This window comes from Phasianus colchicus, chromosome 5 (genome assembly GCF_987193195.1).
Source record: "Phasianus colchicus chromosome 5, bPhaCol1.hap1.1, whole genome shotgun sequence".
Taxonomy (NCBI): Eukaryota; Metazoa; Chordata; class Aves; order Galliformes; family Phasianidae; genus Phasianus; species Phasianus colchicus.
Window position 1 is genome coordinate 51092046 of NC_143440.1, and position 17132 is coordinate 51109177.

The 17132-nt window shown below is 35.3% G+C and overlaps 1 protein-coding gene across 19 annotated transcripts in view; it reads left to right on the top strand.

Moving 5' to 3' along the window:
* TRAF3 (TNF receptor associated factor 3) overlaps positions 1 to 17132 on the top strand; it is a 69668-nt gene that overhangs the window by 42313 nt on the left and 10223 nt on the right. For 16 of the 19 annotated variants that reach the window (XM_090141664.1, XM_090141669.1, XM_090141670.1 and 13 more), the window contains 5 exons: positions 352 to 519; positions 4380 to 4460; positions 7206 to 7280; positions 9061 to 9153; positions 13819 to 13959. In XM_090141664.1, coding sequence (XP_089997790.1) covers positions 352 to 519; positions 4380 to 4460; positions 7206 to 7280; positions 9061 to 9153; positions 13819 to 13959 — 558 coding nt within the window. The remainder of the gene's footprint in view (positions 1 to 351; positions 520 to 4379; positions 4461 to 7205; positions 7281 to 9060; positions 9154 to 13818; positions 13960 to 17132) is intronic. The other 3 variants (XM_090141674.1, XM_090141675.1, XM_090141676.1) reach the window with 3 other exon arrangements.

The window sequence follows — 17132 nt, forward strand, 5'->3', positions numbered from 1 at the left end:
AGGTATTTTAAAAATACCCTTAAGTAGCATATAGGTTTATATGAGATAATATGTGTTGAAAAAGAATGCTTACATTTTTCTTAAATAGCCTCTTGTGGAATTTTGAATATTTACAGTATTGGTCATATACATCTTTGGAGAAGATTTCACTGTATTCTATGTGAATGGAATGTAAAGTCAGTAATGTGATTGTAAGAAGACTTGTTAGTATTTGCTTTTGCATAGTATACTGCATAAAGTAACTGCTTACTTTGGTTCTAACCTTAATTTGATTTTGTGTGGGACATCTTCAAAGGTTAGAAGAGATGCACAAAATTTAGATGTCTTGACTAATTTTTATTCATCTTTCAGATGCATTTGAAAACTGATTGTCAGTTTGAAGAACTTGCGTGTCCTCGTGCTGATTGTAAAGAAAAAATACTGAGAAAAGATTTGCCAGACCACGTAGAGAAGACCTGTAAATACCGGGAGACAACTTGTAAATACTGTAAAAGCCAAGTCCCAATGATTATGTTGCAGGTGCAGTATTTTCTTGTATATACAATGAGAGTCTGTATGTTGATTCAGAGTAGTAACTCTTCTTGTGCTTCTGCTTAGTTGCCAATAGAGTATTGTCTTCTCAGGTGGACTTAAGTCAAAACAGAAAGTAGACTCTTTTTTTTTTTTATTTATTGTTTCTTCCAGTGGAGGCACCAGCTACTGCACTGTCTGGGAAATGTTTTCTTTGTTTTTCTGATATTCAGGTGCTACAGTTAAAAATAATAATAAATTCAAATCCGTTCCTTGATGTTAATTCTAAAGTAACTCCTTGTTCTGTTTTTCTGTTTTGCTTAAATGGACATAAGAAATGCAACTCCCATCAACAATTAAATGTTACGCTGGAAAAGCATAAGCATAGCAATTGACTGGAGAAATAATGTCATTTTGTCTACTACTTCTTTGGTTCTCTGTGAGCTCTTAAAGGAAAGAAGACAACAAAGTGATAACAAAATGTATTAGCCTGATAGTAACAGCACAAGGCAGGCCTAGACTGGCTTCCTGCTGTTCTAAGTAGGTTGTCTGATAAGCAGCATATTGTGAGTACAGTGCAGACAGTGAGAACCATACTTACATTACATGTAGTTATAAGCTGTTTGCATATTTCCCATTTTACGGCATTATGCTGAGTCTCTCTTACTCCCTTACATTTCAGTGTTTGTTTTTGACCAAGTTTGACCAAGAGTTGATCATTCTCACTTGTATTCTTGTGTGGTTTTAAGTAAGGTACTGCCATCATGAGAAGCCTCTTTGCTCAGAGGTGTTGTTACTAAAAAGCATATGTGTCCAAGGGATGGAGTGCTTCTTTGTGAGAACAGGCAGAGAGACCTGAGGCTGTTCAGTGTGAAGAAAAGAATGTTCTGGGGAGATCCGATAGCGGCCTTTCAGTATCTAATGAGGGGCTGTAAGAAAGAAAGGGATGGGCTTTGTAGTGAGGTCTGTTGTGATAGCTCAAAGGGAAAGAGGGGAGATTTAGATATGATATAAGGAAGAAATTTTTTACAATAAGAGTGGTGAGGCACTGGCATAGATTGCCCAGAAGGTGATGGATGCTCCATCCCTGGAGACATTCAAGGTCAGGCTAGACGAGGCTCTGAGCACCCGGTGGAGCTGCGGGTTTCCCTGTTCAGTGCAGGGGGTTGGGCTGCATGGCCTTTAAAGGACCCTCCCAACTCAAATGATTCTATGACTCTTACTGAGTTTTGGAAGTGCATCTGTCTTCATATTATTTGAGTATATACTTGCAGGGTTTGGTACATTAATAATTGTGCAATTACTCAGCATTATTTGGCGGAGATGTAAAAATGTATATATTTTGGAGAAAATTATTTACAGTGTTTATTCTTGCATATGTGAAAGTAAAACTGTAGTTAGATTATGAACAGTATTGTCTCAGTTTTTTCTTTGGGTTGGGAATTGATAATAGACAAAGAATGATGTTTAAAAAATATCTTCTATCTTAGTAGACAAAAACAGTCAATATTAGATATGTTTTGTACAGCTGTTTTTCCATTATCTAACCAACATGCTCATGGGTTTCTTGCAGTCAATTTATTTATATAGGGGCAATGCAGTATCTACAGGTATGTTTTTGAGTCTGAAATCATCCATACCTTTTGAGGAACGTAAAACTGTTTAGTTTCAGAAATCTATCATTTTTATTTATTTATTGACCTAGATTTTTTGAAGTTCAGATACTAGAGAAATGCTAATGGTTGTATTTTTTTATGGTCTGAGTGTCATCTCATTGTACTTTAGTAATGAGAATTAGAAGCTTAATGAGACTGAACATTTGAATGATAGGCTCCTTTTGATTTGAGGTTTGTCACCCAGAGGTTGAGTTCATCTCTAGCTTCAGTAGCCTAAATTTTTTTTATTGTAATAATGATTGAAACAGGCCTCAGTGACTTGAATTGAAAATGGAGATAGAGGGAGTGTACTGAGAAAAAAGGTATGCAAATGGAAACAAAAATAATTTTACCAGAGTACTTCATAGAATCCCATGACCTGTAGGGTAGGAAATCCCCATTGTTGAACGCAGACTCTTTAGTTAACAATGTTAGGTCACCCCCTTTTTCCTTTGCTCCTTTCCTTTGCTCCTTTCCTTTGCTCCTTTCCTTTGCTCCTTTCCTTTGCTCCTTTCCTTTGCTCCTTTCCTTTGCTCCTTTCCTTTGCTCTGGCATTTGTCTATCTTGCACTGTTGTTAAGTGACTTAACTTATTTCTCTTGTTTAAACCGTATGTAAAATTTTTCTTGCCACAAAGCTACCTTTTCCTATAATTTCTGGCAGAAAAAGCTGCTGCGCTTTAAAACAAACCAGTAGCTTGAAATCATTCTGACATATGTTTTTCTATGTTCTATTACTTGAAAGTGCTTCTCCTATAAAATCCGTAATTAGATAATGGTGTTATGATATGGCTCTAGAAGGACAATATTTCTTGTTGCCTTGGGTCTTCACTAGTGCTCTCTTCCTGCCAAGGCCATCTGGACTTCACTTGTTCACTAATCTGAAATATAGCTGAACAGACTGGGCAAGCCACTAGGGAAGACGTGTGGCCTTGTCACATTGCTCCTTTGTTGCTATGCTGGAGCCAGATGTGTCCCTGCTTCTTACCATCAGAGTGCTGTTGCTCTGAGGAGGTGTTTTCCATCTGTGCTTGCATTGCTGCTGTTCAGGTGATTGTGTTCTGGTAGGGAGGAACTGAACCTCCTGCCACACTTTAAGAGGCTATCCCATCTGTCTAGTTAAGAAACTACTTGATCTTTCTTGCTTATCAGAGGGATTGCAGGATAGATGTGCTCCAGAATGGCATGTTTGATGTTTGGCTTTTTTTTTATTTTATTTTATTAAAGTGGGTTGGAATATGTTCTCAGATGCTCACAGATTTGACTGAGACTTGAACCAAGACCTTTCATGTCTCTGAACTTTGCTCTCCTCTACATCTTGATTTTATTTCAAAGATAATCATTGTTATTAGACAAAAATGGCATGATATGTGTTCTTCCTTTTCTAGCGAGCTTATAAATCTAAATCTTTGGTTCCTTTGCTTTTTTTTCCTTAAGCACTAGACATGAAACCGTTTGTTTCAAGTTGAATGGGACATTTCCTTGACATGAAACAATTATTTTTTTCCAGATTTTCATTTTGCTGAGAAAAACTGAGAAGATATGTAAATTCAATTAGATTAGGTCTGATTTTCTTCCCTCCGTATGGTGATAGGGTTTGACAGCTATACTAAAGAATCTGTCATCATCTAGGTTCAGATGAAAATGCCTGTCTAGCAGTATGATGAATTTCAACATATCTTTGAGCTTTGGGTTTGTAGCAGTGAGACTTGGTATCAGATATTTGGGAATAAAATTTAGAAAAGTATTGGAAGGGTAATATCCATGTGTAGGAAGAAAAGGTTATCTGAATGTACAATAAATATTTCTGAAGAGCTTTTCCATGTGCTGTATACTCTTACTAAATGGATATCTGCTGTAGTTCTGTTCACTGTCAAAGCTGACTATTTTTGTGAGCAATTCTTGGGGAAGAAAACCTGACTTTATTATAGTCACATTGTTTTTGAGTAAAAAGATAATAAAAGATGAGACAAATGGATTTCCTCTCCATAGAAAAAATAAGAAAATCCTTAGTTTTACTTTAGAATGTTAATATATTATCAAAAGCATAAATAGAGATTTCAGCATTGCAGTTCTGTAACTCTCTACACAATTGGGATAAACACTGAAAAAACCTGTGTATTTTTGAATTATTGTAGGATATTTTTCTTTGCAGCTAAGTCCTCTCATTTCAGAGTATGAGTTGATCTGTGATTTGTTTTCTTTTTTCTCTGTAGAAACATGAAGATACAGACTGCCCGTGTGTCATGGTTTCATGTCCTCATAAATGCAGTGTTAAAACACTCATGAGGAGCGAGGTAAGAAGTCTTGCCCAGTGTTGTGCTGAAAAATTGAATGCCTTTTTTTTAGTAAGATCTCGCAAGAATTTTGCCAGAAGCCATTTCCTTTATTAAAATGTGAGATCTAAAGAAAAGCTTTTTCTACCACACAGTTAAGTGTGATAACGCTCAAGTATCTTTAATGATTTATTGGAAAATGATTAAAAAAAAAATTATTAGTTTTGTGTCTGTATTATAAACTTTGCTTGCCCAAGATCAGCGCATGTCTTTCCTGCTTTCTTTTTTAACATCCCTACCCTGATGTAAAGCATTTGTTGATCACAGTAGAGCAGCATCTTGGGGCAGTGGTAGCGACTGTATTAAAATAGAATGAGTGAGTGAAATTTTAGTGCATGTTGACAAGAGTTAGTAAAGACTAGAAAAATATAAGTGAATTGCTAATGTGAATTATTTCAAGGAAAAAAAATAAGGTTAAGATTATTAAATTTTGGGGAAAAATAACTGATACTTGGAGAATTAGTGTAACATAGAGGGTAATACGACACTCCTGCAACCAGATGCAAAAATGCATTAACATTTCTCTTAATATGTAGAAACTTATTAATATATAGAAACTTAATCCAATCTATACATCACTGCAAAACAAAAAGAAGCATGCATCTTTGAACAGAACCATGTTCTTGTTTATACGTAGCTTCTGTCAGACTTGATATATGTTATTTTTTTTCCTCAAAAAAGAACTTGCTTAGGATGGTTTCAGCACTCTATAAACCTCATTTAAGGAAAGCTGAGTTTCTGATCTAAGGATAAACTTTCCTCTTTCCAATTATACTTGCTTCCTTAGTTAGATTCTTCTATTTTTTTGTTTTCTTTTTTCTGGTTATACTTGTAAATTGTTAATCATATCACCATGCCCAAGGAGCACAAGACACTTCCCAAACATAGGGGGCAGTCTTTTTCCCCTGGATAACTTGTGTGGTAGGTTCTGTACCTATTAATTGAAACTAAGCTTCCATGAAAAGAGAAAGTATATATTCTGGGTCAGTTTTATCAGTGACTTTCTTTGTTGAATGCTCCTCAGTTTAGATCCCAGTTCTGGAGGACTTAGGAATATTGTTAAATCTCTACTTGAGCAGTGACTGCAAAAAGATGTATAGGACTGAAAAAAATAAAAATAAAAATAAAAATAAATTCCATTAAAGCCTGGATCAAGACACCATACAAATTACACTTCTAATTACACTTCTGTGCACATATAGCCAAAAATAAGTTCTGAAACCATTGGTAGAATTAGAGCTTTAAACAGTTGGCATGCCTTGCATCATCTGTTGTTACTTGTTGCTTAATTCTTTTCTGATACTGTTTATATATACATAGCTGCATGGTTAGGGACAGTGACTAATGCTGAAAATGGGAAAATGCCTGCCTAACAGTTTGAGAAAATCCTGTAGTGCACAAAAAGTGAATATCTTACTGTAGAATAAATGGCAATTTTTCATGTTCAATTTGTAACTCTTTGGCAGACTTCTAGTTTGGTGAAGTTAAAAATGTGGCATTCTAGTAAAGCCTTTTTACTACGTCTCATTCTTATTTGGTCTTATTTTTTCTGAACCAAGTGTTTCTTTTGAAACTCTACCATGGATTTCTACAGATAGTGTTTAGATCATACAAGCGTGCATCAGAGATAAGTGACTGACTACATCTTGGTATTAGATTGCAAAGTCTGTCCTGTGTGTTCCAGAGCTAAATGTTCAAAGCAGAATTGGTTCACCCCTTCTTTCCTTGAAGGTGGATGAGCTGGGGCATATGGGACTTACTGTGTGGGAATTTCACGTGAGATCCTGAAAGCCGAGAGAGCGATGCCAGCTAAGGAGCTAGATTCTAGCTCCTGTCTGCTTTGTGGGAAATACAAACTGCAGATTCTCTTTTTGAAGAGAGAGGCTTTGTTGTTCTATTGTTTCCAAAATGGCTCTTTGCTCCAACTTTTGGGCAGTTTACATCCAGCTGCTGCCCTCTGTGCTGCGATGGCTGCTGTCTGTATATATGTATATGCTTCTGTGAATTGGTTTATTTGAAAATGAAAAGTTGATGTGTTCATCATAATAAAAAAAAAAAATGCTGGAATAAATCTCAATCTGAAAAATGCAGGCATTTTACTAATCGTTTTAAATCCCGTATACTGCATTTTTAGAAGTTGTTTAACTGTACCTATTACAAAGCTCTTTGTCTGTTTCATGCAGTGCTTGTTTAGTCTTTTTTTGTGTAATTTAACTGTTAAATTTTGGCACTGAAAATTGCATGTCGTTTTGAAAATCTGGTTCCTCATGAAATTAGAATAGAAAAGATGTACTTTGCTACAGTGAAACTGATCTTAAGACTTACCCAGAACACCAGTTATAATCACTTGGTGAGAAAAGATTAATCATTCTTTAAAGTCAAATGAAATCATGCAAATAATTGCAGAGTGCCTTGTTTGCTTTTTTTTTTTTTTTTTCTTAATTGGGCTGCCTATTGAAATAGTCTTCAGTAGAAGTTTCACTGTATACTAAATGTATCACTGTATACTGTATTGGCATGTGCGTGTGGTTTACGTATGTGTATATATAGTATTTGCACTTTAGGTCAGACTGGAGAAAATATACACACGTGTATTGTATGTTCTGCAAATGGCACACTACAAACCTGATAACCTGTGCCCATTATGTTTTGAGCATTATCATGCAAACGTCTTTTGCCAAAACTCACATTTTTTTCCTATTGCAGTTGAATGCACATTTGTCAGAATGTATTAATGCCCCAAGTACCTGTAGTTTTAAGCGTTATGGCTGCACTTTTCAGGTCAGTATATAACAATTATACTTCCCAATTGATGAAAATCTGCAAGTAGAACTTAACTCTTTGACATGAAAGTTCTGGACTTCTCTAATCTTGGTTAAGAAAAAGTCATCCAGTTGCACTGAGTGATTACGTACTAGATGTTTGGTTTTTTTTTCCATTTAAAAAATAAGCTATATTAAAAAAAACCCAAAACATCACTTTCGTGCAGTGGTTTGGGAGTTCATTTGTTAGGCACATCTTGTTGAAACAGGGAGATGATACGTTTCAAGAACTTCATAACAGAATAATAGTTAAGTAACTTATGTTCTGTAGCAAACAAACTAGTAACTTCAGTCGTTTATATGAAAGTAATTTATTTTCTTGAGCTAAGAATATTTATATTTTCTTTCATTTGTCTGTTAATATTTTTATTAAAATTAACATAGATTAGTCCACATAAAACATCTATTTTAATGTGCATTCCTATGTCTGTGTGCACATGTATAATTGAAACATAGCATGAAATCTAGTGTAAAAAAAAAAAAAAAGTTTTATTTAATGCTGGCACTCTCTGCAATATTTTAAAAAACAAAAGGAAGTCCTGGAGTTGAGTTTCAGTATTAGCATTCCAGTCTCTTAAAATATTCTGCTCGCTATACCATATATCTTGTATTATGAAAGGATTATGAAGGAAATTACAGAAACTGCTGACAGGAAAAAATTGAGTTTATCAGATAGTGTCATTCATTTGTTAGTTCATAATAATTTAAAGAGACAAGAACTGTAAGTAGCAACACTTCTCAATAAACTGCTTCCTGCAGGTATTTCCAGTTTTTTTGAAATAATGAGCATTCATCATTTTAAGTGTTTACAGTAATGCTCTTAATGGTAGAACTGATCAGTGCAATGACCCTACCCACTGTTATGTCGTATGTATTGCCATTCATTTTATGTATGTATATGTGTGCATATATGTACATATATCCACATATATATTTTTAGTATTTTATATAGAGTGCATACCTTGAGGATCATTGAAACCTTTTCTTTGAAACTTAACTACAATGAAAACTAATATACTCTGCGTTGCAAAGTACTTAATGAAGTAGGTGTAATGCAACACAATACAAATAAAATAATATGGTCTGCATCTTATGTACTCTGTATATGATCTATGTGTGTTCTGTAAACTTTTTTATATAGTGATTATTTGTAACAGCACTTACAGGTTGTGCAGACGCAGCACATCTGAATATCGTAGAGCAATCGTTTTAGGATGACAAAGTAGTCATGGTGCTATCTCTCAAAGTAGTTTATAAAGCAGGCAGTTTCCAGTGATGATAAATTTATCTTAAATATTTGTCTTTAATACTCAACTGACGGGAAATTTTGTGCTTATGAAGCTGTTTATGAAATACAACAGAAGTTTAAATTATGGTTTGGGGAATTGGACGTTTTAGATTTTGTATGACTCAAGAGTTTTATGGTGCTTTATTTAGTGTAAAACTACGCAGAAGACTGAAATACAATTTATTTTGTAAATCTTGTTCATCTTTATTGTCTCTGACATATCAAGTTCATTGGATGGAGATATATGGCAGTTGTATAAAACACTTGCTCTATTAAATGTATTCCTGACTTTTGTAAATTCTCAAGTAGATTTCCCTTCTCCCTACTGTTCTGCAACATGCATCCGTGAACCAAAATACATACTGTTGGTTCGATGTCTTGATGTACTCTTTCTTTGTAGGTTTAAAAGAAGTGGAATTGGCTAAAATGTATAAATTCTTTGTTGTCACAGGGAACAAACCAACAAATTAAAGCACATGAAGCCAGCTCAGCAGTGCAGCATGTTAACTTATTGAAAGAGTGGAGCAATGCTCTAGAAAATAAGGTATATCTTCTACTCACTTCTAATTTTCATTGATTTCTTTAAATCATATAAAACTACTAGAAGAAGCACTTTTTTCTGTTTAACAGCTGTTCAACAGCACAGCTAAAGCAATAGGAAGCTACCACACTTGTGGTAGCAGTGGTAGTGTGAAGACGGTTGGACTAGATGATCTTATAGGTCGTTTCCAACCTTGTGATTCTATGATTCTATGAAAAGCATTCAAGCCACATAGCATAACTGTACCTTTGTTATTATAAAATGCTATGAGAACCTTGGCTTTGCAATTCCATATACAGTTTTCCTCATTGCTATCTTAGTAATTAAAACACTCTGTTCACATAGATAAACTCTCCAATATTAAATTTCCTCCCTGAGCTATCTCCTTCAAAAGAGAGGGTTCAGAAAGCAATGGCAGTACTATGAGCTGTATTTCTGCTACCTCAGTATTTTTCAAAGAATTACATTAACAGAAATACCTGGTAATAAAGCAGTTGTTTATTTCATTTGTTTTTGCACTTGCTCTCCAAACTTAATGACCTGCAAAGGTTAATTAAATCATTGTAGCTCAGTTAAATTACAGTGAATCTTGCCATGAAAGTTTCTGCTTTAGTGCTGGATCAGAGTGAAGTTTTCATTGCAGTGCATCTTTTTGGCATTACTTGTTTTTAGAATGTATGGTATTTGGAAATTGCTGGAAATCCCACCAGTAATAGCTCTGATGTTGTTAACAGTTTAAATGAATTAAAGTTGATTTGGAGAGCAGATGGTTACATCTTTGATTTTAAAATAGAGAATTTCAGAACAAGTCACTGCTTTCTTACATTTTTGAAAAAGGTTAATGGTGTATATAACCATTAAAATAATGTTTTTTTACTTTTATTTTCTTTTTTTGGCCAATGGTGGTGGTAGGGATGCCAGAATTATTAGAACCATGCTACAATTGCAGGCACAAGAATCAGAAGGCCTTCAGGTTCTTCTAGAGTGATTTAAATGAGAATAATGATTCCAGTGTTAGCTCAGTGGCCATTGTGTATGTGTGGTTTCTGACTTCTGACATCTTGCAGCAGCCTGCAAACAGGGATTCACCAAGCTTTGTCTAGAAAGCGCATTCTGCTCTTGGTCTAAGACAGTGATCTCTCATGTATGAGCTTCTAACAGGACCCTGCAGCCACAGAACATGTAGTTTTAAAGCAGAAGTTAACAGAAACAGTGAAATGTAATTCTATCCCTGGTATATTAGTGCATGATCTGTTTTTTATTCTGAAGTCCCATAAGGAAACTGTTGAGCTTGGGAGAGGTCTAGTGTAGGTTTTTTTCACATACAATTTTTACTGCATCAGTAAATTTTAATTTGATCAATATCAATACTTCAGTTTGCTTTTGCACTTGAGCTTTTTTTTTTAAATATAGGAACTACGTGAGTTTGAGTTTTAACAGATACAAATTCATATCTTTAGTTCTTTTTTTCCTTAGCTTGATTAAAATTATACCACTTGTTTTACATCATTGGAAGGGGAAAAAAAAAAAAAAGTGTTCCCTGTGACTTCCAGAATAGATCATTTTTTGCCTTTTGTCTTGAGAGGTGCTTCAGCATTTAAAAAGTGCCCAGCAGTTTTATCTCTTCTACAGCTAAGACAGTGTACATTTTACTATAGTTGTTAATGTTTTCTTTTTCAAAAAAACCAAAAGATTTTCAGTTTACTTATCATTGTGGGGTTTTTTGTTGTTGTTGTTCTTTTTTTTTTTTTTGTACTTTTTCACTTCCTGCTTTGTAGACTTCTTCCTATTCACAATAAAGAATTGAATCACTGGAAATCCCAAGACAGTGCCAACTTACCAGAATAACCACATATCATATGTCTATGAGTTTTCTAGCGAAGAGTACTAAAATGATTCGTAACTTCGTTGTTCTCTTTGAGAAAAAAAATTGAAAATTGAAAATTGCACTGAAGAAAGACAGTGCAAAGTTAGCTTGGCTGGTGAATATCACAGAAATTTCAGCCCTGTTGAAATCTTGTCACTGGTTTCTGAGGGTCAGTATTTTGTTAGGGATATTCACTGTGATACATACGGTGGGGGAAGAAGAAATTGCCCAATCCCAGTCACCATATGGAGATATGCCCCCAGCAGTGACGTGGGGGCATGCAAGCTGAAAGTCTTCAGAGCTGCAAAGCTTGTGCTGAGTTATAAGTTTGGTATTTGAATGGTGCTGTTAGCAAAAAAGGAATTAAAAGCTGATCAGATTTAAAATCTTGGATCACAATGTTGTGGGACAAATTAAAACAAGGTGTTTTGGTGTGATGGAACAGGCTTGCAGACCTAACTCCCACAGCTTTTGTGGTGTTGGCGCTGGAAACAAATGAATTTCAATTGATTTTCTGGATTTTAACATAATTTTCTGGCTTTGTCCCAGTCTTAAGGAAATGCGGTATGAACTCTTCTTTGTTTTTTAATGTGTGACTTAAAAATGGGACCTGTCTACCCTAATCCAGTTCTTTGGGGTGTAAGAGGATTTCTTCCATCCTTTTTTAGTAAGCAATAACCAAAAGAACGGCTTTATTTGAAAAACTGCTGAATAAGAACACACTTTTTCATCGAGGTATCGAAATATGGCACAATAACGGAAGTCAGTTGTTGATGCAGTTCATAAGTGGAGGCTGTGTTTCCTTTACCCTGTTTTTAATTTAATTATCCTAAATTCCAAAGATTATGCCAAATATAATTAGGAAATTGTATTTACTTAGCATTAAAGACTTTTTATTCACAAATTACCACCAAACTGCAATTACTGAGTTAGCATTGACAGCTCTGTATGATTAAAGACTGCAAGACATAATTCTGTTTTTCTTATGTTCTGTAAAAGCGTGTGGAAAATTTGAGCACAAGACAAGCCCACATACTATAACTTGTTCAAAAATGGAAATGTAAAGCTGGTGACACAGAGTGTAACTGCTTGATGACTGGGAGGCCTGGGGAGGAAATAGTGAGAGATGAGGAATGTAAGGATTGACTAAAGAACGCTGAATCATTGAGGAAAAGGAGGATGTAAAAATTAAAGTGGCAACCCAGCAGATCAGAACTATGTGGGAGGCAGGCATACTAGTTTAAATTTGCACTTATTCTTGGAAATTTTGTTTAGTACCTAGGAATGCATTAGTTTAGCCTCAAGATTGTTTCTCTCTCTGTACTGGCAAAATTAGCCTTGTCTGATTTCTTTTGAACCTCTTCTGCTAAAGTTCCATGTATGGAAGTTGTAGTTAGTGTGTTTACATACACATGTGCTATACTATATCGAAACGTAGATAAACACGTACAGTATGAAGTATGGTATCCCTCTACTGCTGGACCACTTTTCAGTGAACATGCTGAATGCCTGTGGACTCTGACAGTCTATTTTATCAAATTTAGACTAGTATAGCGATCAAAATTATTTACCTTATTAAATAGCTTCTTGAGCCTAGGAATGTAGTGACGTGTAATAATCCAGTGGTGTCTGATTAGAAGGCAGTTAAAGTATTGGAATTCTACAATGGTGTCCACATCAGGGATAAAAACTTCTGTGTATGTGCTGAGGGAGTTAGATCCTGAGAACACGAAGCATCCAAGTAGTTGGTCTTAATGTGGAATGTTTATCAGAAGATTTCAGTGGGTCAAGAATGGTACTGCTTCCTATCCACATAAAGATCTAACTATGGAACTAATCAGTAAGTGTCCAAATGTTATCCAAATGTTATTTTGGGTTGTTTATTTTCTACATTTTTGTTGGTTACTAGTCTTGCCTAGGGAAAATGAGATTTAAAAAAAATAATAGAAGCAACCCACCACTACCCTTCTCCAAACCGCATTAATGAATGGAGCAGAAAATAGTGTGTGTCTGCAGTAACAGAGAATATTTAACTGTATTACTTTCATCTCCAAGGAGATATAATATATGATATTCTTGTAGCAAGGCTCATGTTTTAAAATCAGAATGAGTCACTAATGAATGAATTCATAAAATGTCAATACAGAGAGAGAATATAATCTGCAGTCTGTCTCTGTAGCTATTGGCTCTACTAGTAGACACACTGGGTTTTCCTTCAGATGCAAGAATCCTTTCTGTATTCACTTGTATCAGGAGTTTTCATCACCGTGACATTCTGTGAAGCCAAACCCATCCAGGCAATTTTTTACTGGAATTTCTACAGATCAGAATAGATAGGAATGGATGGGGAAGATTAATGCTTTCTTAATTAGCAGTATGTGCAGGGCTCAGGTGGTTTCTTCCGAACTCCAAGCCACAACCAAGTCAGTGGTGGTTGTTGCACTAGCGAGGCAGTCATAGTTCCACAACGTGGTTACAACCTAAATAAAGGAAAGATGATGCTTGGATAAGTTCTGTTGCTGTTTCTGTATCCCATCTGTACTTTTATCATCCCAAATTGCACTGGTACCACTCTGTGGAAGTGGAGAAAAAGCTATCAATAGCCAGTTTTGTTCATCTTTGTTTACTTTTTGTTGTTGTTTTGTTTGTTTGTTTATTTATCTATTTGTTTATTTTAAACACATAGAGAGAGGTTTCCTTAGGATCTCATTTCTTTCATGGGTGTAAGATAGTTTACAACAAATGAAGTTATAGGTATTTTTAATAAACTCTGGCAGGAGTAATTGTAGAATTTTTTCCAGGTGGCCTTGCTCCAGAATGAAAGTTTGGAAAAGAACAAGAGTATACAAACTTTACATAATCAGATTTGTAGCTTTGAAATAGAAATTGAAAGACAGAAGGAAATGCTACGGAATAATGAATCTAAAATACTTCATTTACAGGTAAGAAATTTAGAATCTCCCCATTAAAGCAGAAATGGTAGTAGCTTCTGTACTGTACATTTACACTTGTGAAGTGAGGTGTTGTAAGTAAAAGGGGGCAGAGTTTAGCTTATTGTAAAGCTTTTCTGATTTTGTTTTATTCTTGTCAGCATCTGGCTTGGTTTGTTGGAAGAAGATACTTCACTCTAGAGCACAGCAATTGCCTAGGCTGGGTTAAAATGGAGAGCCCCAGTTAAAAAAGGAGAATGATTAAAAACACAGTTACAGATATTATCTGAAGAACAATCATAACTGCTGTCAAACTAGAGGAAAAGATCAGCATCTTAAAATTGTCATATGCTTAATACATTTAATTATATTTCTCTTTCTTGGTATTTTAAAAGCTATTAATTAAGAGTGAAGTCAATCTGATGTGGAATTAATCCCAACTTAGCACAATGCATTTGAATACACTTTATAAAAATCAGTATTTTTGTTATCCTTTGAGCTTTTTGAGGAAAATATATCTATGTATTCCTTGCCAGTAGGTGTGATCTTCTTTTTCTGTGGTCTGAATCACCTGTCCACAAGCCAGCGTTAAAGTAGAAGTTCTCTGGATGCACTAGCATGATGCTTGGTCCAAGCTGACATACTTTGCAGACCTAGCTTGGAACTCGAATACTGGGAAATTGTTAGTGTCCATGATGTGGACTGCAGCTAGGGAAACCTCAGGAGAGAGTTAACAAGCTTTTGTGAAGATACTGCCTACACATTACCCTAGTATATTTTCTGCCACAAAATCAGATATGTTTTAGCATCTCCTAGGAGATCCTCATTTTCCTAAAGGAAATTAAATGAAAGTATTTCCTTCACTTACTATTCACTTAGCATTTGAACTGAAGGTGTTACAATACTCGAGAAAGGTTTAAGTCTCCAAAATACTGCTTAAGTTTTGCAGCAGTGGGGAGAAATCCTTACAGCACTTAATCTTGCCATGTTCTGCTCACATGGTAATCAGTCTAGCCTGCCTTAGTCATTGTTGCTTGGTTTCATGATTGTTTGGGATGTGGCTGCATACTTACAGTTTTTCATTCTGACGCTGGGAAGCTAATCCATGTATGTATTGGTATTGCCAGTTGAATCTGCCTGGAGGTAAGTTAATTTGTAAGCCTAACATATGCTGTCTCAATAACCAGTGACAAAAAGGAAAATAGAGAAAATACAGTGTAGTTTTTCATCATTCTTGATGACTGATTGCTAGTTCCAGTAGCTTCACCAAGAGAGGGCGTGTGATCAACTGTTATTTTGTGGAAAGGAACTTTCACATCCAGTATCTAGTCATTTTTATGAGCATATGGAATCATAATACTAAGCCAAGCCTTAAGCTGAGCGTGGACATGAAATATGTAAGACAAAAAGGCGTAACAATCTTATGAATATAAAATTATTTAATAGGTAATACATTTCTTCAAAGAAGGGAAGATGCACAGTTTGTTCCTCCAGTCAAAGTTGTACTTGTTATTCCTTTCCTGGTGTGTTCTTTTGCCGTTCAGTTTTGCTCTATCACTTGTGTCCATTAGGAACATCTGAGAGAGAACTGCAAATATGGTTTTCTTCAAATTTCCTCATGAAATTTGCTGAATTCTTTTAATAAGTAATTGTGCTAAAATTCTGAAATAATATATTAAAAATACAAATCAAAAAACCTAGATGAAAATCAGTAAATATCCAGAAGATCCCTGCATAGGTTTTTCAGGCATATTACTCTGGATTAATGATCTGGAGAGGTCAGTTGCAGAAATAAAAAGTTCGCTCAGAAAATTGATATCTACTTGAAAATTTATGAGTACAGCGTGAGACATCTGTGTGCTTTCTAGTGGCATAATTTGAGAGAGTGAAATTCTCCACTTCTGCATTAAATTCAGATTAATACATCAGTATCTCCTAGCACGAGGGAGACTGTGTCCCTATTGGGTAAAGTGATAGAGATTCCTCTGCTTTAAAAACAAGCAAACATGGAATACAAGTCCAGTTGTAATTATTCTGTATGTTTTGAATTCACATGAAGAGGTGGAGGAGATAAAAAGCTACACGTTTGTCAACCAGAAGCTTAAACTCCACATTGGTTGTACATTTACAAAGGCAGAACATTGCACACATGTTGATGGAGAGAAGTTGGTCCCTGGTGGCAGCTTCTGAAAAGCATTCTTCCCAAAGGAAAAGAGCTTACAACTCTTCAGCACCTTTGAAACTTTCCCAGTTTGTCAAAGAATGTGCGTGTTTATTTTGTTTAGTTAATGTTAAGAGGGCCCACTCAGAAATGAGGGCATCTCTGTGTGAGACACAGTATAAATCCATAAGCATGTTATTGTCCATACCTTGGAGAGTTCATGGTTTGTGTGAGTACAGGGAAAACATCAGACTTATATATCTTACATTTACCTCTCCTTGTTAACTGTGAACTAATGACTACGTCCTGTGGCTCTGGTCTCAAGGTGTTCATTCATGCCATTCCATTGAGTGTTTCCTTTTGTATGTATAGCAAACAGCTGTTTCCTAATTTATTTTCTGATGATTGTAAGTCCAAGAGAAGGAATGTGACTGTGTTGGTAGCTAATGATCATTATGTCCAGGAAAGTTGCTCAATCTGTTTAATGGAGCCATAGCCATTGATTTAAGATTTAGGACATAGCTTTCCATGACAAAGTCCTAATTTTGCAAGTGATATATATATAAGCTTGTTTTAAAACACCAACATAGAAATAAATGGTTAAGCTTGAAATATGTTGGATTACTTAGTGGTTTTGAACCACAACAGAATAAATAAACCACTCCAAGAGGAACATGATTTTGCTAGCTGGCTTGTCAAATTGACAGCCATCAATTAATCATTACAGACTTTTGATATAACTGAAACTACATGATTAAAAAGCAAATGTTTAAAAGGGGAATTGGAGGTTTCATGAGGCAAAAGGGTTTTCCCCATCAGTGGGGAACATTGAATCCACATGGCTAACAAGAATGCAAATGCAAGCTAACTTTATTTTCTTGTTTTGAACTCAAACATAATTTTTTAAAGAAGTGAAAAGTAATTTTTGCACATGTTGGCACTGTATTATAATCAACTGTAAAGTTAGACTTGGAATTTAACTGTAGGTGGTAGCAAAAGTAGTTTCTTGACTCAAATATTTCTG